This window comes from Papaver somniferum, chromosome 9 (assembly GCF_003573695.1).
Source record: "Papaver somniferum cultivar HN1 chromosome 9, ASM357369v1, whole genome shotgun sequence".
NCBI classification, from domain to species: domain Eukaryota; kingdom Viridiplantae; phylum Streptophyta; class Magnoliopsida; order Ranunculales; family Papaveraceae; genus Papaver; species Papaver somniferum.
Window position 1 is genome coordinate 20,510,631 of NC_039366.1, and position 23,967 is coordinate 20,534,597.

General features: G+C 36.2%; 1 protein-coding gene across 1 annotated transcript; it reads right to left on the minus strand.

Annotated features, from left to right (window-relative positions):
• Positions 1–14,272: 14,272 nt before the first annotated feature.
• LOC113311544 lies at positions 14,273–14,746 on the minus strand. The gene has a single exon (XM_026560372.1). The coding sequence runs from the start codon at positions 14,744–14,746 to the stop codon at positions 14,273–14,275; it is 474 nt and encodes a 157-aa protein (XP_026416157.1).
• Between the last annotated feature and the right edge of the window lie 9,221 nt (positions 14,747–23,967).

Consider the following 23,967-nt stretch of genomic DNA (forward strand, 5'->3'; position numbering starts at 1 on the left):
TTTTCAGGTATTCAATTCTCTTTTTTGTGTTGATTTTTGATTTTGTTTGTGTGAATTTGCTAGTCACTCTTGTCGAATAAACTGAATTGATGTTAGCATATGTTTTTTTATGTTTGTGTTGATGTTCTTATGAAGGATTCCATCTCTTTGGAACTGTTTTTCAAAAAAAAAAATTGTTGTTGATATTCACATCTGGTGAAACTGTTTTTGGTTTCATCATTTTGTTCTGTAGATTATGGATTCTGTTCTCGCACTTGTATGTCACAAAGAAGATTGTTTAACTCTTCGTATTGGCCTCCAAGAGTCTTTTGCTAATTTGAAGACTAGTATATGCTCAAGTTGGTGTGAATTCTCTCCTCCTTCTATGGAAATTTTTCACATGGTTGATGATCAGCAAAAGGTCATTCATTCTGATTTTGATCTTCAATGTTTGGCTCTATTTAGTATGTATAATAAAGAAGGGATTATGGAGTTACTCGTTAGTCATAAAACTGAGATTTCTGGTTCAATAAGTTCAGGAATTATAGCTTTTGATGACCAGCCACAAAGTTCTGGAATTATACCTTTTGAGAAGCCACGGATTGATTATGATGTTCCAGATAAAATTAAGGAACCGTTGAAGTCTGCTCACTGGTTACATCTCTTTCAAGGAGTTGAACAGTTGTTTCCGGGAGGTGTTGAACAAGTTCGTTGTGATTTACAGAAGTATCACGCAGCAGCTGGTTATGAATACATGGTATATAGGAATGAGAAGTTGAGGATTGGTGCACGTTGTGCTAATAAGAACAAAGAGGAGAAATGTGACTGGCATTTATATGCTTGTCTGTTGATGGTGTTGTAGGAAGTCCTTTTATTATCAAGGAACTAAATAATCAGCATACTTGTGTTGGTGGATTTGTTAACATGCCACGGATATCGAAGAAACTAGTTAGTAGCTTGATTATTGATGAAATTAAACAGGATCCTAATAAGAAAACTAAGCATATTATGGAATCTTTTACGAGAGACTTCGGCTTTGACATTAGTCGTTATTATGCATACGCAGGTAAGAAGCATGCACTGAATACTTCATGGGGAGAGAACGAGAAATCTTTTATGTTCTTGAACTGGTATAAAAACAAGTTGATTGAAACCAATCCTGGTTCTCACGTGGTTTTGGAAGTTGAAGAAGGGACCCATAAATTTCAGAGGATGTTTATCTGTTTTGAAGCTTGTAGTCGTGGATTCAATTTCTGTCGTCCTGTATTATTCGTTGATGCGGCTCACTTGAAAAGCAAGTACCTTGGTCATATGATGGCAGCAACAGGTCTAACCGGAAATGATGGTAAGGTTTTTATCATTTTTTTATGTTGGTTTCATCATTTTTTTATGTTGGTTTCATCATTTTTTATGTTTGGTTTTCATCCCATCTTATGCTTGTGTTATGCTTTCTGTTCATGTTACAGAAATCTTCCCTCTTGCTTATGGTGTGGTTTCATCGGAGAATGAAGCGAACTGGAAATGGTTTTTGGATAATTTGAAGAAAGTCCTTTCTCCTTTGCGACCAAAGCTTACTTTTGTGAGTGATCGAGGTATTGGATTGGTAACACAAATTCCTATTGTTTTTCCTGAGGCTTTTCATGGTTGGTGCTACTGGCATATGGAATGCAATATCAATACATGCTTACCAAAGAGTTGCAAAGTTTATAACAAATATGTATTGGGACTGTTTAAGAAATGTGCGTATGCTTCTACTCATAAAGAATTTTCAGAGAATTGGGATAAGTTGAGGAAGGTTCAAAATCAGAAGTTACAAGACTATCTAAGTAGAGCTCCTCTTGATAAATGGGCAAGTTTTTTCTTCAAGGGTCGACGATATGGTAGGTTGTGTTCAAATATTGCTGAGAGTTTCAATGGTTCGGTCGTTGAAGAGAGAGAGAAGCCTATAGCCATCATGGTTGATGAGATCAGGGTGAAGCTAATGGACCAAATGTGTAAACGTCGTGAGGACTCTGCTAACTTAATGAAATGGCGTCAAACTCTATGTCCAGAATATGAAGCTCTACTCCACGACAACAAGATGCATGGATGTAACTACCAAGTCACCAAGTCGTCGGAATATGTGTTTGAAGTTCATGCTTCATTAACACAGACTGTCGATTTGAAAAGAACATGTTCTTGCAACCGTTGGCGTATTGACGGTTTCCCGTGTGCCCATGCTGTCCGTTGCATCATGGTGAATGGAGAAGATCCTTACAATTATGTTGAGCACTATTTTACAGTAAAGTTCTACCGAGAATCGTATAAACATGCAATCAATCCTGTTCCCACAGTCGAAAAGCCCGTGACAGTGTCGCCGAAATCGATGGTTTTTGGTCCGAATAATGGACCACAACCAGGACGTCCATCGAAGAAGAAGAGGATTCCTAATACAGGTTCAGTTGCCAATAAGAAGATGAGAACCTGTGGTTCCTGCAATGTTTTGACCACCCATAATAAACGGACATGCCCTTCTCGTCAGATTTCATGAGAACTTGGGGTCATTTCGACTAGACTACAATATGTGGTTCCTGCAAGTCATCGAATTTTACTCTTAGTTTCGTTTGCTAGACTACAATATGTGTTTCATTTACTATTTCATATTTTTTGTTTTAGAAGTTAATATGCTGCAGGTGTTTTCATTTTATATTTTGACTAAGAATAATAATTTTGATTAAGTTTAAGTTTTTCAGAATTTTTACAGGCCTTTATAGTTTGGTGTAACCGAATCAGGTTTCATCATTTTTTTGATGAAACCACAAAGGGTTTCATCATTTTTTTGATGAAACCAGAAAGGGTTTTATCTTATTTTTGGTGGAACCATTGTTTTACTGTCACTTTTTCTTCTATATTTTTTGACAACACAGTAGATGATGTTTTGTCTACTGTTTATTGGTGCCGCAAATATATGACACATCATTTATGGATAGTTTTTATAAAAATGAGACATCATATTTTGTAGACATAAGCTTTTAAGGAAATACAACTGAAATAGCACGAAATCGTTTTTTATATAAACTGTAACCATTTCACAAGTACATTAAACTTCAACTAAAACTTGAATCTGCAAGGAGAACTGTATGTCAAGGAGTATCATCATTACAATAACCATTTCAAAAGTAATTTAAAATTCAACTAAAACTGAATGTTCAATAGGACTGGCACGACATGCGAGTATTATTCTATATTGTCAAGGAGTATCTTCAACGCCAACTTTGGTCTCATATTATGCACCTTTTCTCGTATATCATCTGTAGACATGTTTCCTTTCAAGAGGCTCTTCATGTAATAGCAAACATGCAGGCCACAATCGTTCCTGAAAAACCAAAACAATGTCTCAATTGTTACAAAGTGACTAGCTGAGAGTGTTCTGATATTAGTATCTATATGTAAAGCATTCGGTTACAAGTGATGTAATGATTTCAAGCATATGCATATGTGAAATATAAACTTCCAAACATAACTTACCCTATTTGTTCACAACATGTAGGGTTGTGCAAAGAGTATGTTGTTGGCTGACTTGCCTGCTGATCACAGGGGAGCTTTGCGTCGTGCTGTGCAAATGCTGATACTATACGTTGTTTCATGCTTTCAGCACTTTTTCTGCATTCCTCTCCCGTGGAAGCCAAGGAGTTGTAGTGATAAAATTCCCCGGTTTCAAAATCAAAAGTAAGCAATGTCCAATGGTTTACATCTCCAAGTGATGTCAGCAACGGAACGAACAAAAACCGCACGCTATAATCCATTTTGTCGATGAAGCCTTCTATTACAGCACCACATTTCTTTCCTAATGAGTGACATGTCTGAAACAAAATACCAGATAAAAGCTCCTTAATTAGTTACAGACATGCAAGTTTGATGAAACCAAACTTTGTTCCATCAAAATTAACCATATAAACAACATCATTTTTTTTTTCCACAACTATTTTTTATGCCAAAAAATTTACATTAAACAATTTCGGAGTAAACTTACATAGGCAAATGTGCTTATAAACACAGCTCTCTGGTACTTTGGAGAACCATCTTGTTTCAACTTATTTTTTTTGATGTTGTTTTGCAGCTTCAAAATGTAGAACTCTATAATGTCTCCTGCGACGTCACCCTCTCTCATCAAATTATCCATCATCTTCCCCGATATATGTAATTGAAGATTTAAATGCTCCCACGCCGTTGACCTGTTAATTTTATTTTTTAAAAAGCTAGTCAATGATGGATAAAAAAAGGAGAAACAATGCATAACTTGGAACAAAATTTTGATGAAACCAGTCTTGGTTACATCAGTTATTTCCCAATTACCTTTCATTATTCTTTCTGAAAAAAGTGGTCACGAGGGGTTTCTCATTTCTGTTGAGTACTTTCAAGATCTTCAAGTTATCAACTGGTTTCAACTTCACCCCCTGTACTTCCTGCACCTTCTTGTTCTCCTTGCACTTACGAGCTGTAACCTTTCTTCTTTTTTTCACACTGGTGTTGTAATCCTGCATTCTGATAGGTGGAACCAAATTCCTTCTGTCTTCCCTCATTCTTGTAACCATGTTACTCATCCTTTGCGCAGCACTGAGTTCTCCATGTCCTTTCTCTTGACTGTCACACTGCGACAGTCCTAAATCAAATCCAGGTTGTTCATTCTCTAACTCAAGTAAATCATTCGCCATCTTTACAGCTGAGTAGTAGTATACGCTTCCAACATTTGGCTTTGACGACGAACAACCTTTCTTATTGTATTCATATTCCATTTTCCTGATAACATCTTCATCAATTACAAATTGAGTTTCGTTTTCTTCTTGTTCAATAATTTGCTTCATTTCAGATTCTACCCGCTCTGCCACCTTGATATCCTCAACGGTATTTGGAGTCAACTCAGTACCCTCTCCTTCTTGTTCATCATTGGTGACTGGCATCGACGAAGAAGCTTTGCTCATTTCAGATTCCACCCGCTCTGCCACCTTGATATCCTCAATGGTATTTGGAGTCAACTCAGTACCCTCTCCTTCTTGTTCATCATTGGTGACTGGCATCGATGAAGTAGCTTTCTCCATTTCAGATTCAACCCGCTCTGCCACCTTGATATCCTCAACGGTATTTGGAGTCAACTCAGTACCCTCTCCTTCTTGTTCATCATTGGTGACTGGCATCGATGAAGTAGCTTTCTCCATTTCAGATTCAACCCGCTCTGCCACCTTGATATCCTCGATATTATTTGGAGTCAACTCAGTACCATCTCCTTCTTGTTCATCATCGGTGACTGTCTTCGACGAAGAAGATATGACCTGCTCTTGTTCAGATTCTTGTTGATTTATCATGTTAACATCCCTTGTTATCACCTGCAATATTAAGATACCTAAGTTATTTTACTTTTCATCTTCCTGTGTCAAAACCTAATGCTGTAAAAATCAAAAACTTCTGAAAGAATAAAAAGAACTGGCCAATTCATCAAACAAACATTAACTTGAAATGATGAAACCAAATCTGGTTTCATCAAAAGAATGATGGAACCAAATCTGGTTTCATCAAAAAAATGATGAAATGTATAAGAAAATTGTAATATATGCGAGTAATTCAATTGTTACTAAGAAAAATCAAATCTATCTTTGTACCAGTTGTTGTTCCCTGTCCTCGGCATCATATTTTGCTAGCAGTGATTCTTCTTCTTCAGAAAGAACATATGTAGCATTGGTCCTAAGCTTTTCAATCAATGATCGCGCAAATTGGTATTTGGCTTTGAAGGAGTTAGCTTCACTGCTAGCACCAACATTTTCTTCATCTTGCACTTTGACCGGCACTTCATTTTCTTCATCTGGCACAACAATTTCCACTTCATCTACGGGATCAGCCAAGCGCATTTCTGATTCGTCATACTGAAGCAAGAATGATCCCTTTCGGTGACCAATATTCTCCTGCAGTACACAAGAAAAATTGGTTTCAGCTAAAAAATTTGATGAATCCAAAACTGGTTTCATCAAAAAAGTAAATCTGAACAAGAAAATATTTACCAAAATTCGTTTAAAATAAAACAGACGACATACCAAGCATAGCATTTTTAATGGTAACAAGTAATGGTAACAACTCATAGCAATAATCTAATAAAACCCTCGAAGATTTCGAATATTGTCTAACAAAAATATCAAATAAAACCCTCGAAGTTATCTAAGAAACAAAAATTCAGCTAGAATTTTTGATGAAACCAAAATTGGTTCCATCAGAAAAGTAAATCTTCTAAGTAAATATTTACCTTAGACCAAAGTTCTGTTTTTTTTCAAGATTCTCAAAGTTAGACAATACTTGTTGACAGATGTTGCTAAGGTTCCATCTAGCAAACCTCGGATACTTGTCTAGCCCATGCTTTCTTTGTGCGATCTTTGTCATCTCTGCCAACCAATACTGCAAAAAAAAAAAACAACCAATATTCAAATTAATCATCAAAAACAAGTCGCTTAATATTCAACAACCATTATTGAAAAAAAATACTGAACTTATGAAAAAAAGAACAAATCTTAACTTACCAGAGGGTATATTACACAACCAACAACATTTTCTACGTCTGTTCTGTTTGTCATTATCGAATCAAGTACATAGTCATGGAAGACTTCCGGCCAGCACACCTTGTTCATATCAAACACCATATACAAGTACTTTGCTGCGAGAGTCTGCCCACATTTGTTAGGGACAAATACTGAAACCAACAGAAACATTACGAAAAACTTGACAAAGTCATCCGCTCTGGTTTCATCATTTGCGGCTTCCAGCATACGCTTTTCAATATCGGTTTTTTTGTCTTTTTATTTCCAGCAAAATAATTAGCCACAAAGACGTTAACCTTTTTAACCAGATCTTCATCTATGTCGTCTGCTTCTACATAATTCACCATTTGGAAACCAAAAGTCACAGCAAAATGTTCTGGAATTGTCCGCAAAATCATTTTCCTTGATCTTGCTAATTTGAAACAATACGGGAGCTTACCATCAAGTCTGTTTTCAATTTTACTTAAAAACATTATTACTGCTTTTGTCTTTTTGATGAGCTCATCTTTGCTCATTACGCCATCATAGAACGGCTCAAAGAAACGCCAGAAAGGACATGATTTAAGAGCTTTCAAATGCAGTTGCTTATTTTTTATCAACTCCTTAATTTTCACTGCTAGCTCGCACAAATGATGCAACGAGCACCTGTATGGTTCCTTATCTCTTTTTTTACCTATTGTGAAACCAAAATTAAACCATAAGAGAATAATAATAATAATGATGAAACCATAAGACATAAACTTGTAATGATGAAACCATAAGCACGAACAAAGTGATGAAACCATAAGCATAATTGAAACTTGTATGAAACCATAAGATTACGTAACATAGCGCCAATCTCCACAGTTTGAATTCAAATCAACAGCCAATAACAACTCTAGAAGTAAACCAATAACTAAAAATGATGAAACCAATTTTGGGTTTCATTAAGAAACAGAAAATGATATCTAGTTTCATCGCAAATCTGTTACATCATTCTTGCAGACCTAAACCTAACAAATGAAAAGTGATGAAACCCAGAATTGTTTCATAAAAAAAAACAGATTATACTTTGGTTTCATCAAATAAACAACAAATGAAATATGGTTTCATCAAATAGAAAAAAAAAATATCTGGTTGCATCAAGTATACAAACAATTGAAATCTGTTTTCATTTGGTTACATCAAACAAACTGAAACCTAAACCTAAACCAAAGAAACGATGTAACCAAATGAAAACAGAACCTAACCTAAGAAATGAAACCTAAAAGCAAACAGAAAACCAACCCATAAATCAAATGAAACCTAATAATCTTTTGAATTCAAACTCGAAATCAACTTGAAAGCAAGTTCGATTTCTTACCTTTAGGAGATGGTTTCGCTATTTTCTTTAGCTTTTCATCTTTCTTTTTCGCCTGTTGATTTTGTTTCTTCACCATTTGTGGTTGAAAAATTAGGTCAGATTTTGTAGCAGTGGTTGAAATACGCAACCTTAGAATAAGAGAAGAAGGTAAAATCGAGAAGATGATGACGAATACAGATTGATTTTGAACGATTTTGGCTTAGGGATGAGCAGATTGATTTTGAATGAATACAGGAGCGGATTGATTTTTGAACGAACAGAATGATTTTGAACGAACAAGAGCGGAGGTTTTAAGAAACTTTTTCCGTTAGTGGGTCGTTTTCTTTCTCAGTTTTTTTTGGGTTGAATTAGGGGAGGGTAGTTTAGACAGTTTATGATATTTGGGGTTTTTGTATCACTTTTGTTTGGATGGGTTTTTTGTAGATGGGTTATAACCCCTTTTGGGTTATAACCCGCGGACCGTATCTCAAATATAAACACTAGAAAAACTGAACAGGGTACAAAAAAAAAAAAAAAAAAAGATTACGCAAATGGGTACAAAAAAAAATTGATTAGGTAAATATGGAGTAAATGTTCTAAATTCCAAACAAAACTGAAAGGATCTTACCTTGTCTAATTCAACCCATTGCTCTTCGCTCCAATCAAAAGTGTTCGTCTCAGCGTTGTACCCATGACCAGTTCTTGCTAAGAGGCGGGACCAAATGACATATTGATCACGCAAGTAATCCTAGTGGTTTCTTAACTTCTTCTGTGTGATAGGTGCAGTCATACTTTTCAGAAAAGAACTTGCACAAATTTCCCCACGAAGTTTGTTTCAACGAAGTTCCAGAAAATCCATACTCAGTAGCTTGTGCCAAACATTGGTCAATAAATAACCCTCTACATGCTGGGATGTTCCTAAAAGTTATCTTATTTGCTTTCTCATCTTCTTTTTTCTCCATTGAGAACTAGCATAGAGTAAAAAAAATACAAGATGTGGGTATTTGAAACAGAAGAGAGTGTGCTAACTACTGAGAAGTGGCAGAAAGATAATTCGATATTGCTAACATAACGTATAGTTAGAAAAGTTCAAAACCAAAATAACATAGACAAATCAAAACACAGAATGCAGCTTCATGGGAAACTAAAACACTTGTTAGATGATATTCTGAACTACTTATACCACTTCTTTTTACTTTCATTAGTATATGCATATTGAACAATATATTGATATCTATCAAGCCAGGACAACTAGGTACGGTTAATTTCTTGTATGTTGCACATTCCATTAGCAAGAGTAGAGACAGGACTATGTGAAGCGGAATGGTCCATGCATAGGATGCTCAAGAGTGATTGGTTCACAACAGATTGATTGTTAATCAAAGGCATCCAAATCAACTAAAAACAGGCTAATAACATTATATGGAATCTATAGTTGAAAATGTATCATAACTAGATATACAGGTGTAACTAGAAAAATCAAATTAATGCCAGAGACAAAATAAAATCAGTGGCATTTCATTAGTATACAGATGCACTAAAAGTAGAAGGCAGTAACATGAAGAAACACACAGGAAAAGGAAATTCAGATTATAATACAAAAATCTAGAAGAATATAATGTGAAACAAAAATCCATATGCTACCATGCTTAATTATCATACTTCTCTCCTTGGCATTTTCACAAACACCATCTAAAATCTAAAAAAACATCCATCAAATACTCAACCAGCAAAGAAACCATCATAGAAGAACAGAGTAATCAAGTGTATATGTGCATAGGAAACCCCTGGTTCTAAAAGAAAACAAGATGGAATGAAATTATTATACCTTCACAAAACTTTAATCTCCGTCCTTCTTCCTTATTTCCTTCCCCCTTCAAACCAATTAAGAACTCAAATCAGAATATATAAAAAATCCATCTTTCAAAATCATCAAAAACCCATATGAAAATGATACAAAACATATGGACGAAGAATTATGGATGTTGAAATTATATCTGATGTTGATGACTCTTTTAAAACTTGCTGATGAGTTAAAAGAATGGAGAGATTAGTTGAGACTGATGAAGGAGATGATCAGTAAGATATATTGGTAGATTTTTTGAGAGGGGGATGAAGCAGACATCAGATCTAGGGTTTTTCCCCATTTTCCATTTCTGCTCTCGATGGTAAAACCTGGACGGAAGAAACGAGAAAAAGGAAAAGGAAATGAAATATGTGATTTAAAAGACCGAGGGTATTTTCGTATATGTATACGAGTCAGGGGTTTGAGCGATTGATTTAGGGTACCTCTGCACCTGAGTCCATAGGGTCTGACTCAGATGTTGGTCGCGAGTCAGGGGTTCCAATAAGTGGAAAACAAACAGTCTAACTGCTGACTCGGCGCGAATCATAGGTTGACTCATACCAAGACACCGAGTCAGCTGCAAACAAACAAGGTGTTAGCTTTTGAAATGAATGTGAGACTGCCCACATAAGTCTGCCTGACCAAGTGATAAAATGATCAACCGTCAAGGGGTTTATATGTGGACTGTTGACTGAATTCATTAATCTGGACTATAAGAGCTTCTTCAATGGTGAGTGTGGATGTTTCATACGTGGCATCACTTTTAAGACATCCTCTAGGTATAAAATCCTAAATATTAGGAAAAAATAAATTTTATCTCCAACCCATTAAATTGTTTCATCTTTCTTTACTTATTTGTAGGTATATAATTGGTTAAAAAAAATTAGTTATTATTCTCATTGATTTTTATTAGTAAAAATGTGACTAGGATGGGAAGACATCCTCTAAGTGAATGTCTAAAACTAGAGGTTCATCTAGAGGATGTCTAACTTTTTTTTTGCCACCTCATCCCCACATCAATGGGTTGGAGATGATTTTTTTGAAATATGGTTGTGTATCCTATGTCGATTAAGACTCTTTTCCTCACATTAGGGGTGTCAACGGGTCCGGGTCCTACTTTAGATTCTTACTACAATATTAGTTCATCCAATAGGGGAAGCCAACTATGCTAATCCATCAGATGCCTCACTTTAACTAGCTCAAATACTTCACACTGCAAAAGGAGAATACCGGACCTAGGCTCAAGATTCAATTCTTTGGAATATTAATGCATATCGGAGAAAATAAATAAGGCATCCTCGTTGTAACTATTAGCGTAATCGCGACTTCGATAATATATGTTAACATCTGAAGCAGACTTGCTCATAGCATATTACTATGCCCCATGGAAAATCAGTTTGCGGGTATCACTAGACCCGGACCCTACTTATAAAGGTCGGGTCCGGTTCCTAAACTTGTGGACCCAGAACCGGACCCATTTAAATACCCGGGTACCCGTCGGTTCCGGGTACCCATTGGGTCTAAAGAAAACTATTTAAAAAATCTCAAAAACTTAATATATTTCTCTTTTTAGCTTGGATTTAAGTAATTTTTATAAAAAATTTGTTATTATTTCTTATGAGTGTACTAAATAAAGATTAAATGTAAGAGAAAAAATTTAAATGAGTAAAATATCAAAGCTAAAATTAGAAAAAATACTTATAATTTTGCTAAAAACATGAATAAAAGAATGAATAAACGGGTACCCGATACCCGCGGGTACCCAATGTGTATCACCCGTTTGGACCCGTTTAAATTCGGGTCTAATCGGGTAATTACCCGCCGGATCCTAAATAGCTAATGGACCCTGATATACCGGATCCGGGTAATGGGTACCCATTGACAACCTTACCTCACATACATTCCATTGAAGAAGCTTTAGGTCACTAATGAGACACCCGATGAATCCATCTCCTATTTCTTTCCAAAAAGCTAATTGCCTAATTCTGCTTCCAACATAAACAAATGGCAAATCCAGCAATTTGGTAGGGCTCAGACTTAGATAACAATCAAAAGGGTTAGGTCCGAAAACAGACTTTATCAGCAAATTATTAATGTTTCTTTGCTTCCTATCTCTATCTTGAGACATAATTTTTCATTAGTCATCAAATGGAGTTAATCACGCTCTAACCGATGTCTATCTTAGTTTTGTTCTCTTTAGAAGAAAGAACAATGTTGCACCCACAGAAGAATATTTTTTATGGGACGTAGTGTTAAACTGACTGTAGTCTGTGTATATTACTTTTCCGGTGAAACTAATTTTCAGAGCCAACGGTTAGAGTAACTCATAAGAGAAGCAAAGAAGGTTAATTGTGTGGAACGGTATGGTTTTTGAGTAAACACGTAGCTAGAAAAAAATGAAGCTAGACCTGATTTAAGAATGAGATAATGTCCAAAAACTTAGTATCTACCAGTGTTTAAGATTCAGACGAAATTGGAGGTGCTCTAACTAAGAAAGACGCACCAAACCTATTGAATATTCCCATGATAAGGTCCACGACATTGTGTCATTCCAAAACAATCAATTATTGGTAGATAAGATATATGATAGCATGAAGCAAGAAAAGGAAAACAAACAAGAAAACAAAACCTTAGATGGTTCAGCTTTTTGCACATTACACCTATTGAATATCACCATCATCATCAATCATAAAGGGCCGAAAGTCATATATCATCCTTTTGTGTAGATTGAAAATTCGTAATCAAAAATGTATTTAAAACCATTTAAAATTAAATTTATTTGTTAGAATTTAAATTGGACGGAGAAGACGAGTTAAAAATCTGTACAAGTTTAAATACCTTCATTTCAACGAATAGATATAATATCATTTTATATTTTAACCTATAAATGGACCAACTTTGAAAATAAAGTAATACTAACTTCTTTCCAGAAATGAAGGAAGTACTTATTTATGTAGTGGAAATTTATTGGCAAGTGAAAACATTCATAGCTCTGTCATCGCCAACAGTTTAACCTGTGAGTCATTATAGTATCATTTTCCTCTATGGATGTAGAGGTTCGAACCCTGCTGGTTTAGAAAATGGCTTAACGTCCATTTCCTTATTAATACGACCGGTTATTATGGGCAAGGAAAAGCCATGAGTTTGTTACTTTTGCACCCACTATGGGTACCATAAAGTGGCAAAAAGACCTTGCTAGCTGTCACTTAGCCAGGTGAGATCTAACCTCTACCCAGCGGTGGAGTCTCGACCGTTCATTTTACATTACACTGAGTGATCTAGACTAAGCCGCTAGCGGTAAAAACTCGATTGCCCGGTGCAGACTACACCGTTTAGTATATCTGATCCAACGGCCATAAATTCACCCCTATAAATACCCAATTCCAATTTTATTTCAACTCACACTTTCCTCATATTTTCTTAGCTCTTCCACTTTTTCAAAATATGAACGTGGCTCAATTCATAGAAGAGCAACATGCTTCCAAAAATCAATGAGTTGTAAACCGAAGCAATGTGCAAAATGAAGTAACAAAATCAAGAGTTAATGTGGCAAGAGCACATAGTCGAAATTTAGCGCTGCGGGAGATGAATGTATTTGCAGGAATTATGTTTTGTTTACTAATCATCCTATCGTTAGTGGCGCACTCGAAGCCATGTCGTTTTGGAAACGTGTTTTTCAGAAATTTGAAGAAGAAACGATGAACCTCAACAATCGTTATGCGATGGTACATATTGAGTTCTCAGTTCAACATAATTTTTAAGAATGTTAAAAAGTATATTGCTTTGATAATGCAAGAAACTCGAAACATGAGAAGTGGTGAAAGCCTGATGTACCTTGAACAAAATGTCGTGCGGAGTGGCTCTCCAACAACGGAGAAGAGTTTCGATATGGAAGTTGTTACGAAATCTTAAGAGTGTTACCCAATTTTATCCAGTTTTTATGTTTTAATTTCTTAATTGTTAAGCATGAATAAAAAAAGTAAATTTTCAATTATCAAACAAAAGTGCAATTATATTAAATGATCATCCAACAAAAGTGCGATTAAATTACATCTGTCGTAAAATTGCGATTAAATTACATCTATCATACTAACGATTTCCCTCACCTCCAAATTTGTTTTTTTTTTGAACGAAAAAAAGTTGTATTAAGGAGAAAAAAGAAGCAAGCCAGAGTCAAGCTCTTGCAAAATTACAAGAGAAAAAGAGCCTATAGTACTGCAAAACCTGCAAACCTCCTTGAGCTGACAACACAAAAGCAGCAGTAGATTGCAGGAGCTGCGGAGCCTTGCTCCGCAAATAATACTCAGGTAACTCCATAAAAAGCCATTCAAACTCAGCCTTGTTCCGTAAAGAAAACTCAGGACCGCAAATTCATCCATTCGAGTCTTCCTGCCCGCACATTAGAGTATCCCAGCTACTCCATATTAAGCTAGAATCTATGAACTTAAAGGTGTCTGTGTCACAAGACCAGATCACTATACTGTGTTTCACCAAATCAATCAGTTCAGAAGAATTCTTATTCCTTGCACCACCGAAATGTAGATTGTTTCTTTCCTTCCACAACAATTAGCAAATTGTGTATGGTAGAATTTCCCAGATTTTCCGTCCTCTCCCATGGAGCACATTAATAGACCAAGCACCGAAAAGTTCCAACAGAGTTCTTGGCAAAGGCCACAAAATCTTGAACGCCTTAATGAAATAGTCCCAGACAACAGAAGAAAAATTGCAGTGCATAAACATGTGTTCCGTTGTCTCCCTTTCTGCATCACAAAACAAACACAACTCACTTTCAACTTGAATCCCTCTATGTCTCAGCATGAGTCTAGTTGGAATAACATTTTGAAAGCCTTCCCACAGTAAAAAGCTCACTTTGTGTGGGATATTATTTTTCCAAACAAACTTCTGAAAATTGCACTGTTCTAAATCGCCAACTAAAGCATCATAACAACTTTTAGTGCTGAAATCTTCCAGGATTTTCAGCTCGTCTTCCTCATTAGTAACCTCCGGTACTTGTCCCAATCCCTTCTTAATAAATCTCATTATAATTGTTCGTCAGCATTGAGATTTTTCTTGAAGTTCCATTTCCAACCATTACCATCTATCATGTCTGCCACCGAAATGTTCTTATCTTTAGCAGCTTTAAAAACAGTCGGAAAAATATCTGCCACCGAAATGTTCTCACCTCCAAAATATATTCCCCAACTCGCAAACTCATCAAGATGAGTCTGAGATTGTGGTTGAGTAGCATCAGGCGATTCAACATAACCTTGAAATGGTACATAAGATGGTTGAATTTGGCGAGTAGGTGCTTGAAATGGGTGAAATATTGATGTGGTTGGGGTAAAATTATAGATTTCCTAAATACATTAGTGTTTGAGCCACCACCAGGAGTTTGTGCCTGTCCTTGGGGCATTTGCAAGAAAGGACCAGGGGTCACACCTGGGATTTGGATCCAGATATCCGTCATCTTCAAATCTCTTGTATCACCTACTAGAGTGTCTTTCACTAAATTTGTAGTAGAATGACGACTTCTGCGAGCTACAAGACTTCTTTGGATGCTACCACCAAGGCTTTTACTCATGTCATCATAACCACTTGTTCCTATATCGGGACGACGTGAACCACCACGAATTGCACTCAAACCATCAAAACTCGAACCTCCTGGAATCTCAAGCATTTCAAGTTTCGAATCGTCCATCTGGACCTGCATCTCTCTCAAGTGAAAAGTCTGGAATCCATCAAGAAGATTAGTTAAAGTGTTCAATTGTTTCTGATACTCTTCTGGTGATGCCATTACCCCGTAATATGGAAACCTTAGAGGCATACCTTCGTAACCAAGGGGAACAGTGATGAGTGTCGTAGGCTCAACAAATTAATGATCTTATTTCCACACTATTAACTGGTAATATAATGGAAGTAAGGATCGTTCCCACGAAGAGCAGTGAGTTTTAGTTGTCAAAGTGTAATGGTGATGGGGGGGGGGGGGGGGGGGGGGGGGGGTCGTCGTTGTTTTAGATTTCAATAAAGTGAATAAAAGTAGTTGAAAGTAATAAGCATTAAGCAATAGAGAGATGTAATCGAGGAATCCTTCTTCGTATATAAACTGACAATGAGTTAATATACTCATATATTCGTCATTAGTCTTAGATTATCACCAACCGTAGAAAAGTGTTATTCTATAAAGTCCTTTGGTCACTGGGTACCGAAGCGCTCGTATACCAGATTCTACTCGCCCAAACCACCAAGTAGTAGCACACTCAAGGTGTGGCTTGGTCGAATGCTTTATGTTTTGTAACTTAGGTTAATCCTAGTAGTTAGACTCTTAGCGCAAGGTCTACTTTCTAGTATTGTTTCTACACGTGATTGCTCCACAGAATCCCTCTGCAAGGTTTCACGTTTTCTACTTGTGTAGGGGTTATTCAACAATTACACGGATATCCTAACCCTTAACTAGCTTTAGATTAATAAATAAACTGATTTAGTTGGCCACCTAGAACAATCAATCAATCATAATATTTATTCATAGTGGAAACAAACGATAATCATATGAAGAAATCAAAATAAATTCATATATTAAATCAAATCAAGTTTACAACTTATAATTCATCCTCAATCAATAGGTGTTTAGATACTCATGGATGTAGAAACATCCATGATATACATATGAGAAAAGTTAAGAGATAACATTACAATTGAGAATCGCTCTGAAACCCTAGATTTCGATGTTTATTCTCTCTAAGACTTACAATTTTGTGACCTAATGATATGATATCATTTTACATAACCTAATACCTTTTTATAGGTTTTTATTGCTTGGTCTTCACGTATTTAGTTCGGTTCAAGAACCCGACCCGAACATACAAAATAACGACTCCAAACATGCCCTTAGGTCTTCCAAAGTGTAAATACACGTTTTCCTACTTGCTAAGTACGCGTACCTCAAATTCAAGCAGAAGTTTTCGGAACTTAGGTATGCGTACCCGTACGCGTACCTTTCTGTCTTCGGTATTCAATAACAATTTGTTTTGGCCATTACTTCTTCGTCCGAACTCGGAATGACCTCATTCTTTTTGCATTATTTTCATCTTTCAATTATCTTAGAGATGATGAGGAGAACTCCTTGATTTTAATGAGTTAAGATCGGTCTTTGGCCCTTCTCTTGATTTTGAGTGTTTTGCTCCTTTTCGTCACACTTCTTCCACTTCTCTTGGACTTGGGCACTTGGATATTTGGAATACTTCTTTTCCTAGCTATTTTCAGCACTTTGTAGCTCCTTTGTGGATGATTCACTTAATTGAGACAAATAAGATAAAACAAGAGTAATAATACGAAAATATGCAAGAATAATAGCTTAAACAAGTATGGAATGAACACTAAAATCATATGAATTATGCACTTATCAAACAGTGACAATATATCCTGAAGAAGATAAAGTCTTGACTTCTCAAGATATTTGGGGCATATTAGACGAACCTATTTGACTACTAAAGTACGTATGTGCTTCGCCCGGCTGTGGGGGAGGTTGGGATGGAATATCAGTAAGTGATATACTACCGATTGATGGAAAATCTACATTACCAAGTTTTGTGGTTGCACTACAATATATGGATTGCAAACCTTCTGGAACCAACTATAGTAATCAAAATCATTCTCGGCAGTTTGGATCAAATCTTCAGCTTCTTCCCAAGGTTGTTGATTAGTTAACAACTTCAGCCGGTCATCAAATGAAATTATCGAGGTTGGAATGGGGTTGATTGCTTTTACCTTTCTGTCTTGGGTATGAAACACATGTCTTTCTCCGTAGTATCAAATACCATGACCAGTAACAAGACCGTAAAACACAAGTCGTTGAAGACTTAACTGTAGCATTATTTGTGTTGTTTCTTGGCCATACTCCTCAAAACTAATATACGACATCTCATCGATGCGTACAGTTATTCTGCACAGTTGTTGCAACCTATGAACTGCAACACATTTTGACCATCATTTATCTGACCAATCAAATTTTCGGCTTTGTACTTGTATACGATTGGAAAAAATTTCGGCTTTGTACTTGTACATCATTGTTTTAGTATATTTACCAGTTTAACAATTCGATCGAATAAATAAAAAGCGATTGTGATGCTTACCTCCAACACATACCCAAATTCATTCAAGTTATATGAATCACCAGACGAGGTCTTACCAAGAGTTAAGTATAGTTCACCTAAAATTGCAACCCCCAATCATATGTTACTGTTTTAGCTAAATCTTCTAAAGTATTGAGAAAACCAACTAATGTCACTGAGCTAGCATTGGGGAACATAACTTTTCCTAGCACGTACAACACAAAAATACGTTAAAGCTCAGCATAATTGCCAGTGTTTGAATGTCCCCGTTCTTCAACCCTCCTAGCATAAATCTTCAAAAAACTCTTCAACCCAGACACTCTTACTCCATTTGCATGTAAAATTTGGATCTTGGCTTTCTTCCAATATCATTTGAGTACAAGGGAAGTAGTTGTTTTCATTTTCCTTCCGACTCCCACTTCATTTGGTGAAATAGAAGTAAATCTCCCTCACATGTTATTCCCGTCAACATGTACAAATCTAACGGTGTAAACCCTAAAACCAACATGGTCTTAATTAAAGTCTGTATCTAAGTCGAAAAATTTGATTTAAATAAGACTAAAACAAGTGAATTGGAAAATTAAAACTTACCACGTTCGAAAAAGAACGTATTTGAAGTTTTCCACTAACATTCCAATATAACTTGCACAATCTGAGTCCTGTGGTTTTTAGTTCTCATACGGTATAAACATTGCCAAGGATATTTTCGCTCTCTTTCTTGAACATGCAAGGAAATGAACTCAAACAAATCATTGGTGTCAGACCATCCACCTCTTAGTTTAGGCAAACCAACTCGCTCGGGATGGCTAGATATATATACATAGGTAATATACCAGGACAAACTAGTTGTATAACATTTGCAATCTCTTTTTCTTTATCCTGAATCCATACACCATCACGTGTTGAGGATATGCGGATATTTCTTTGTCTTTTATATTTCTTTTTCTTTGACTAGTAGTTTAGTTTTGGTACTCATTTTCTTTTATATTTTCAGTAAAAATAAATATTTATTTTTCTTTTATATTTCTTTGATTAGAGAAGGGAAGGGAAGAAGAAATACGTTTGAATGAAAATTAAAGAGGATGGTGTTATTTATATACGACGAAGCACCGACCGTGGGCTATGGAATCTCCACCGTTCTTGATCCTTGATCACGGATTAATCTCCATTGTTCAATAAAAACTTCATCGCTTAACCTTGGTACCATAATGGCATGACCAGTTTTCCATGCCATGTGACATGACACACTGATGGTTTTATCACCTCATAAGAACCGGCCTACTAGTAGTTATATACAGGCACGGAGCTGTTAAGAGTCTAATGGGGACAATAGTCCCCACTGGGTTTTGTGAATTTAACTAAATAAATTTAGTAGTCAGCTAATTTTAGTACACATGGGAAAAAATTCATGGGGAAATAACAGAAAATTGCTAATTCCGTATCTTCGATACTAGCAAATGGTTTATTGGCGATAGCTTTTCTCTGTAGGAAAGAAAGAAGAGAATTAAATGGTTAAAAAGCTCCAAATATTAGCAAATTTCAGCATCAGTACTAATTCAAAAAAAGAAAAAAGAAAAAGAACCCTTTGATAGCATGTTTGTTATATTGTATTTTCATGGAGTTCTGCAAATTCATATATATACGGTTCAAAATGAAAAATATGTTAGAATTTAACAAATGTTTCAACGTGTTCACAACCCAGAATGTAGCTAAAGAAAGGTGAAAAAAATTGCGGCCTCCGGCCGCCTAACTGGATTTAGATCATCACTGTCGGTATATAAACTTGTCCTCCCTAACTAAAAGTTCTATCTCCTTCCCTGGTTAGATATGATGGACTAAAGGGATGAGAATGTCTTGTCTTATGCACATTCCTGAGAAAAACTTATACCAGACTCTATGACTTAAATGAGAAAAGACCCTTTCCCAATTTCGTGATTTACTAGAGGAGAGAGAAAGGGACATATTTTGTGGTTGATTGGGAAAATTTGTTAATTGCAAGGGGGTAAAAACCAGTAATAATCACTCACTCACTTTTTCTTTTTTTTGGAAAAGAGTATTTCTTATTTATTAAGTAAGTTTGAACTTCTCTCGGGTAAGAGATCCCCGTAGAATCATTCATTACGATTACATTAACGAATTTCGGGCACGTGTGGTCCCATATAAAAGTGTGTGATTTGTTTCCTACCTGTAATTGTTGTTTTGTTGCTAGGTTGACCAAGCCATCCGCCGCTTGGTTCGCTTCTTTGTGGGATTGTGAATTCACTTATTTGTTGCAGATGGTTTTGAATCTCCAGTATCATGTTGTAAATGATCCATGGTGCATGGGAGCTGTTTTGCTTCAGTAGTGTTATCAGTATTGTCGAATCTGGTTCGAACTGAATTCAACTCCAGCCTCCTGTGAGTGCCATTCTGAAAAGCGGGGGTCTAACAACCTCACCCAATATTTCGATTAGAAATCTGTATGGACTAACTCCAATATACTTTCTAGAGAATCAACTAGGCCGTCAGACTCAATCTAGATAAATGTATATCAAAGAGTTAATATCTCAATCTCTCGATTTGATCTATACTCAAGCAAATTGAAATCTGATGAATCCGTCTCAGAGTGATCATCTTCAGAGATATACATATTTTTACTCCTTATCAAGTAATTTTGTGTCTTTTAGTGCTTTGAACGCCACATCCTTGGATTTGGACGAGTGTTCATGATAAAAAATCTTTAGCTTCCCAACCAAGGTATTTCTGGAGAGGGTATCAAGCTTATTTCCCTCAACAATGGAATGCTTCTTAGAATCGTATCTAGATGGCAGCGATCTGAGAATTTTCATCACAGTGTCCTTTTCAGGAATAGTCTTACCCAATGCAAAAAATGCATTAACAGTTTCAGACACTTTGTGATTAAACTCATCAAATGAATCTTTATCTTCCATACGAAGGTTTTCAGCATCGGAATTTAGGTTTTGAAGCATGGCTTCCTTTTCACTGGTATTTCCTTCGAATGCGGTTTCTAAGATATCTCATGCATCTTTAGACCTAGTGCAATTTGACACATGGTGCTGAAGATTTGGGGTAATGGCATGTATGATAGCATTCAAACCGTCGGGGTTTTGCTTTGCAGCAAGTATCTCAGCAGCATCGTATTCGCCAATATTCTTTGGAACAGTAGCGTTACCTATTGCCACAACAGGAGCATCATAGCCATTAACCACATATACCCATGATTGAAAATCACGTGCTTGAAGAAAATATCGCATAACAATTTTCCACCATAAGTAGTTTGAGCCATCGAAGACTGGTGGTACGTTAATATAGATACAACCTCTGTTCATAGAGTCAGATCGCTATAAACACAGACTTTTGAGGTCTTAAACGTGTTCGCCTGCTCTGATACCAATTGAAAAGGCGGGGGTCTAACAACCTCACCCAATATTTTGATTAACAATCTGTATGGACTAACTCCAATAAACTTTCTAGAGAATCAACTAGACAGTCAGACTCAATCTAGATAAAAGTATATCAAAGAGTTAATATCTCAATCTCTCGATTTGATCTTTACTCAAGCAAATGGAAATCTGCGAGTCTTTATCAAATACTAGAGAGATAAACTTGGATAGTACCAAAGACCAATATCCAAGTGTTAATCAATTTAAATCAACAACCAAAGGTTGGATATTCTAATTGATTGATCCTAACACACAACCTGTGATATTTCAATTATATAACAAAATATAATGTGAAATATAAATAACACAGACACCAGAAATTTTGTTAACGAGGAAACTGTAAATGCAGAAAAACCCCGAGACCTAGTTCAGATTGAATACCATACTGTATTAAGCCGCTACAGACACTAGCCTACTACAAACTAACTTCGTTATGGACTGTATTTGAACCCTAATCAATATCACACTGATTCAAGGTACAATTGTGCTCCTTACGTCTCTGATCCCAGCAGGATACTACACACTTGATTCCCTTAGCTGATCTCACCCACAACCAAGAGTTGCTACGACCCAAAGTCGAAGACTTTAATAAACAAATATGTATCACACAGAAAACTCTACGATGATAGATAAATCTGTCTCCCACACATAAACCTAAGAGTTTTGTTTCGTCTTTTGATAAAATCAAGGTGAACAGAAACCGATTGATAACCCGGGCTTATATTCCCAAAGAACATCCTAGAATTATTAATCACCTCACAATAATCTAAACCGTATGGTAGCAAACTAGATATTGCGGAATCACAAACGATGAGACGAAGATGTTTGTGATTTATTTTTATCTTTCCCTATCGGAGATATAATCTCAAGTCGATTATTCAATTGAACTCGTACGATAGAAAATGGCAATATCAGATCGCTCAACTAAAGAGAAGTAGTTTCGTCTGGCTTCACAATCCCAATGAAGTCTTTCAGTCGTTAACCCACATGGTCTCGAGAAGAAACTTAAGGTTAAAGCAGAATCGGCTCTAACAAAACCAACTAGTATCACAGATGAGGTGTGGGGATTAGTTTTTCCAGTTGCTAGATGTCTCCTTTATATAGTTTTCAAATCAGGGTTTGCAATCCAAGTTACCTTGGTAACAAAGCATTCAATATTCACCGTTAGATGAAAAACCTGATTTAACCAAGCTAATATCTTTCAAACGTTAGATCGAAACTTATCTTGTCATACAAAAATGAAATGTATTTCATTTTGGTTTGAGTAACCGTACCTAAACGTGTACACTTAGTTGGTTCAAAAATAGTTAACCAATGGTTAGCCATATGATTACTTCTATATTAACCATTGAAAAAGTAGGGGTCTAACAACACCACCCAATATTTCTCTTAGCAATCTGTATGGACAAACTCCAATATACTTTTTATGAGAATCAACTAGACAGTTAGACTCAATCAATAAAAACATATATCAAAGAGTTTATATCTTAATCTCTCGATTTGATCTTTACTCAAGCAAATGGAAATCTGCGAGTCTTTATCAAAAAGAGATAATTTGGACGGTACCAAAGACCAATGTCCAAGGATCAATCAATATCAATCAACAACCAAAAGTTGGATTTCCAATTGATGATCTTTAACGCACAACCTGTATTATTTCAATTATATAAAAAATATAATGCGGAAAAGAAATAACACAGATACCAGAAGTTTTGTTAATGAGGAAACCGCAAATGCTGAAAAACCCCGGGACCTAGTCCAGATTGAATATACATAGTATTAAGCCGCTACAGACACTAGCCTACTCCAAGCTAACTTCGTACTGGACTATAGTTGAACCCCAATCAGTCTCCCACCGATCCAAGGTATATTTGTACTCCTACGCCTCTGATCCCAGCAGGATACTGCGCACTTGATTCCCTTAGCTAATCTCACCCACAACTAAGAGTTGCTGCAACCAAAAATCGCAGACTTGGTAATAAACAAATCTGTCTCGCACAGAAAAGTCTATCAAAGGATAAATATGTCTCCCACAGAAAACCCTAGGTTTTGTTCCGTCTTAAGATATAAAATCAAGGTGAACAGGAACCAATTGATAATCCGGTCTTATATTCCCGAAGAACAGCCTAGATTAATCAATCACCTCTCAACAATCCTTCTTGACTACACAAGTGATTTGTCGAGGAATCACAAACAGTGAGACGGAGATGTTTGTGACTTCTTTATCTTGCCTATCGGAGAACTCTCACGATCTCAAGCCAATCAAAGATTGTACTCGTGCGATAAAAGATGCAAGATCAGATCACACAACTACGATAAAAGTAGTATCGGTCTGGCTTCACAATCCCAATGAAGTCTTTAAGTCGTTAACCTAGTTTTAGAGAAGAAAACCAAAGGTTAAAGGAGAATCGACTCTAGTGAGCGCACTAGTATCACACAGACGTGTGGGGATTAGTTTTGCACAATGCTAGATGTCTCCTATATATAGTCTTCAAATCAGGGTTTTTTCTTAGTTACAAAGCAATCCATATTCACCGTTAGATGAAAACCTGATTTAGATTCAAGCTAATATTTCTCAACCGTTAGATCGAAAACTTAGCTTGTCACACACACTTGGGTAGACATTTACTGGGTTTGTGAAAACCATGCCCAAACGTGTACGTTTATGTTGGTTCAACATAGTAACCCAAAAGGTTAACCATATGAGCAT

What these genes read in the sequence shown, in the direction of transcription:
- LOC113311544 (XM_026560372.1), bottom strand. Translation starts at nt 14,746, where the DNA reads ATGAGATTTATTAAGAAGGGATTGGGACAAGTACCGGAGGTTACTAAT.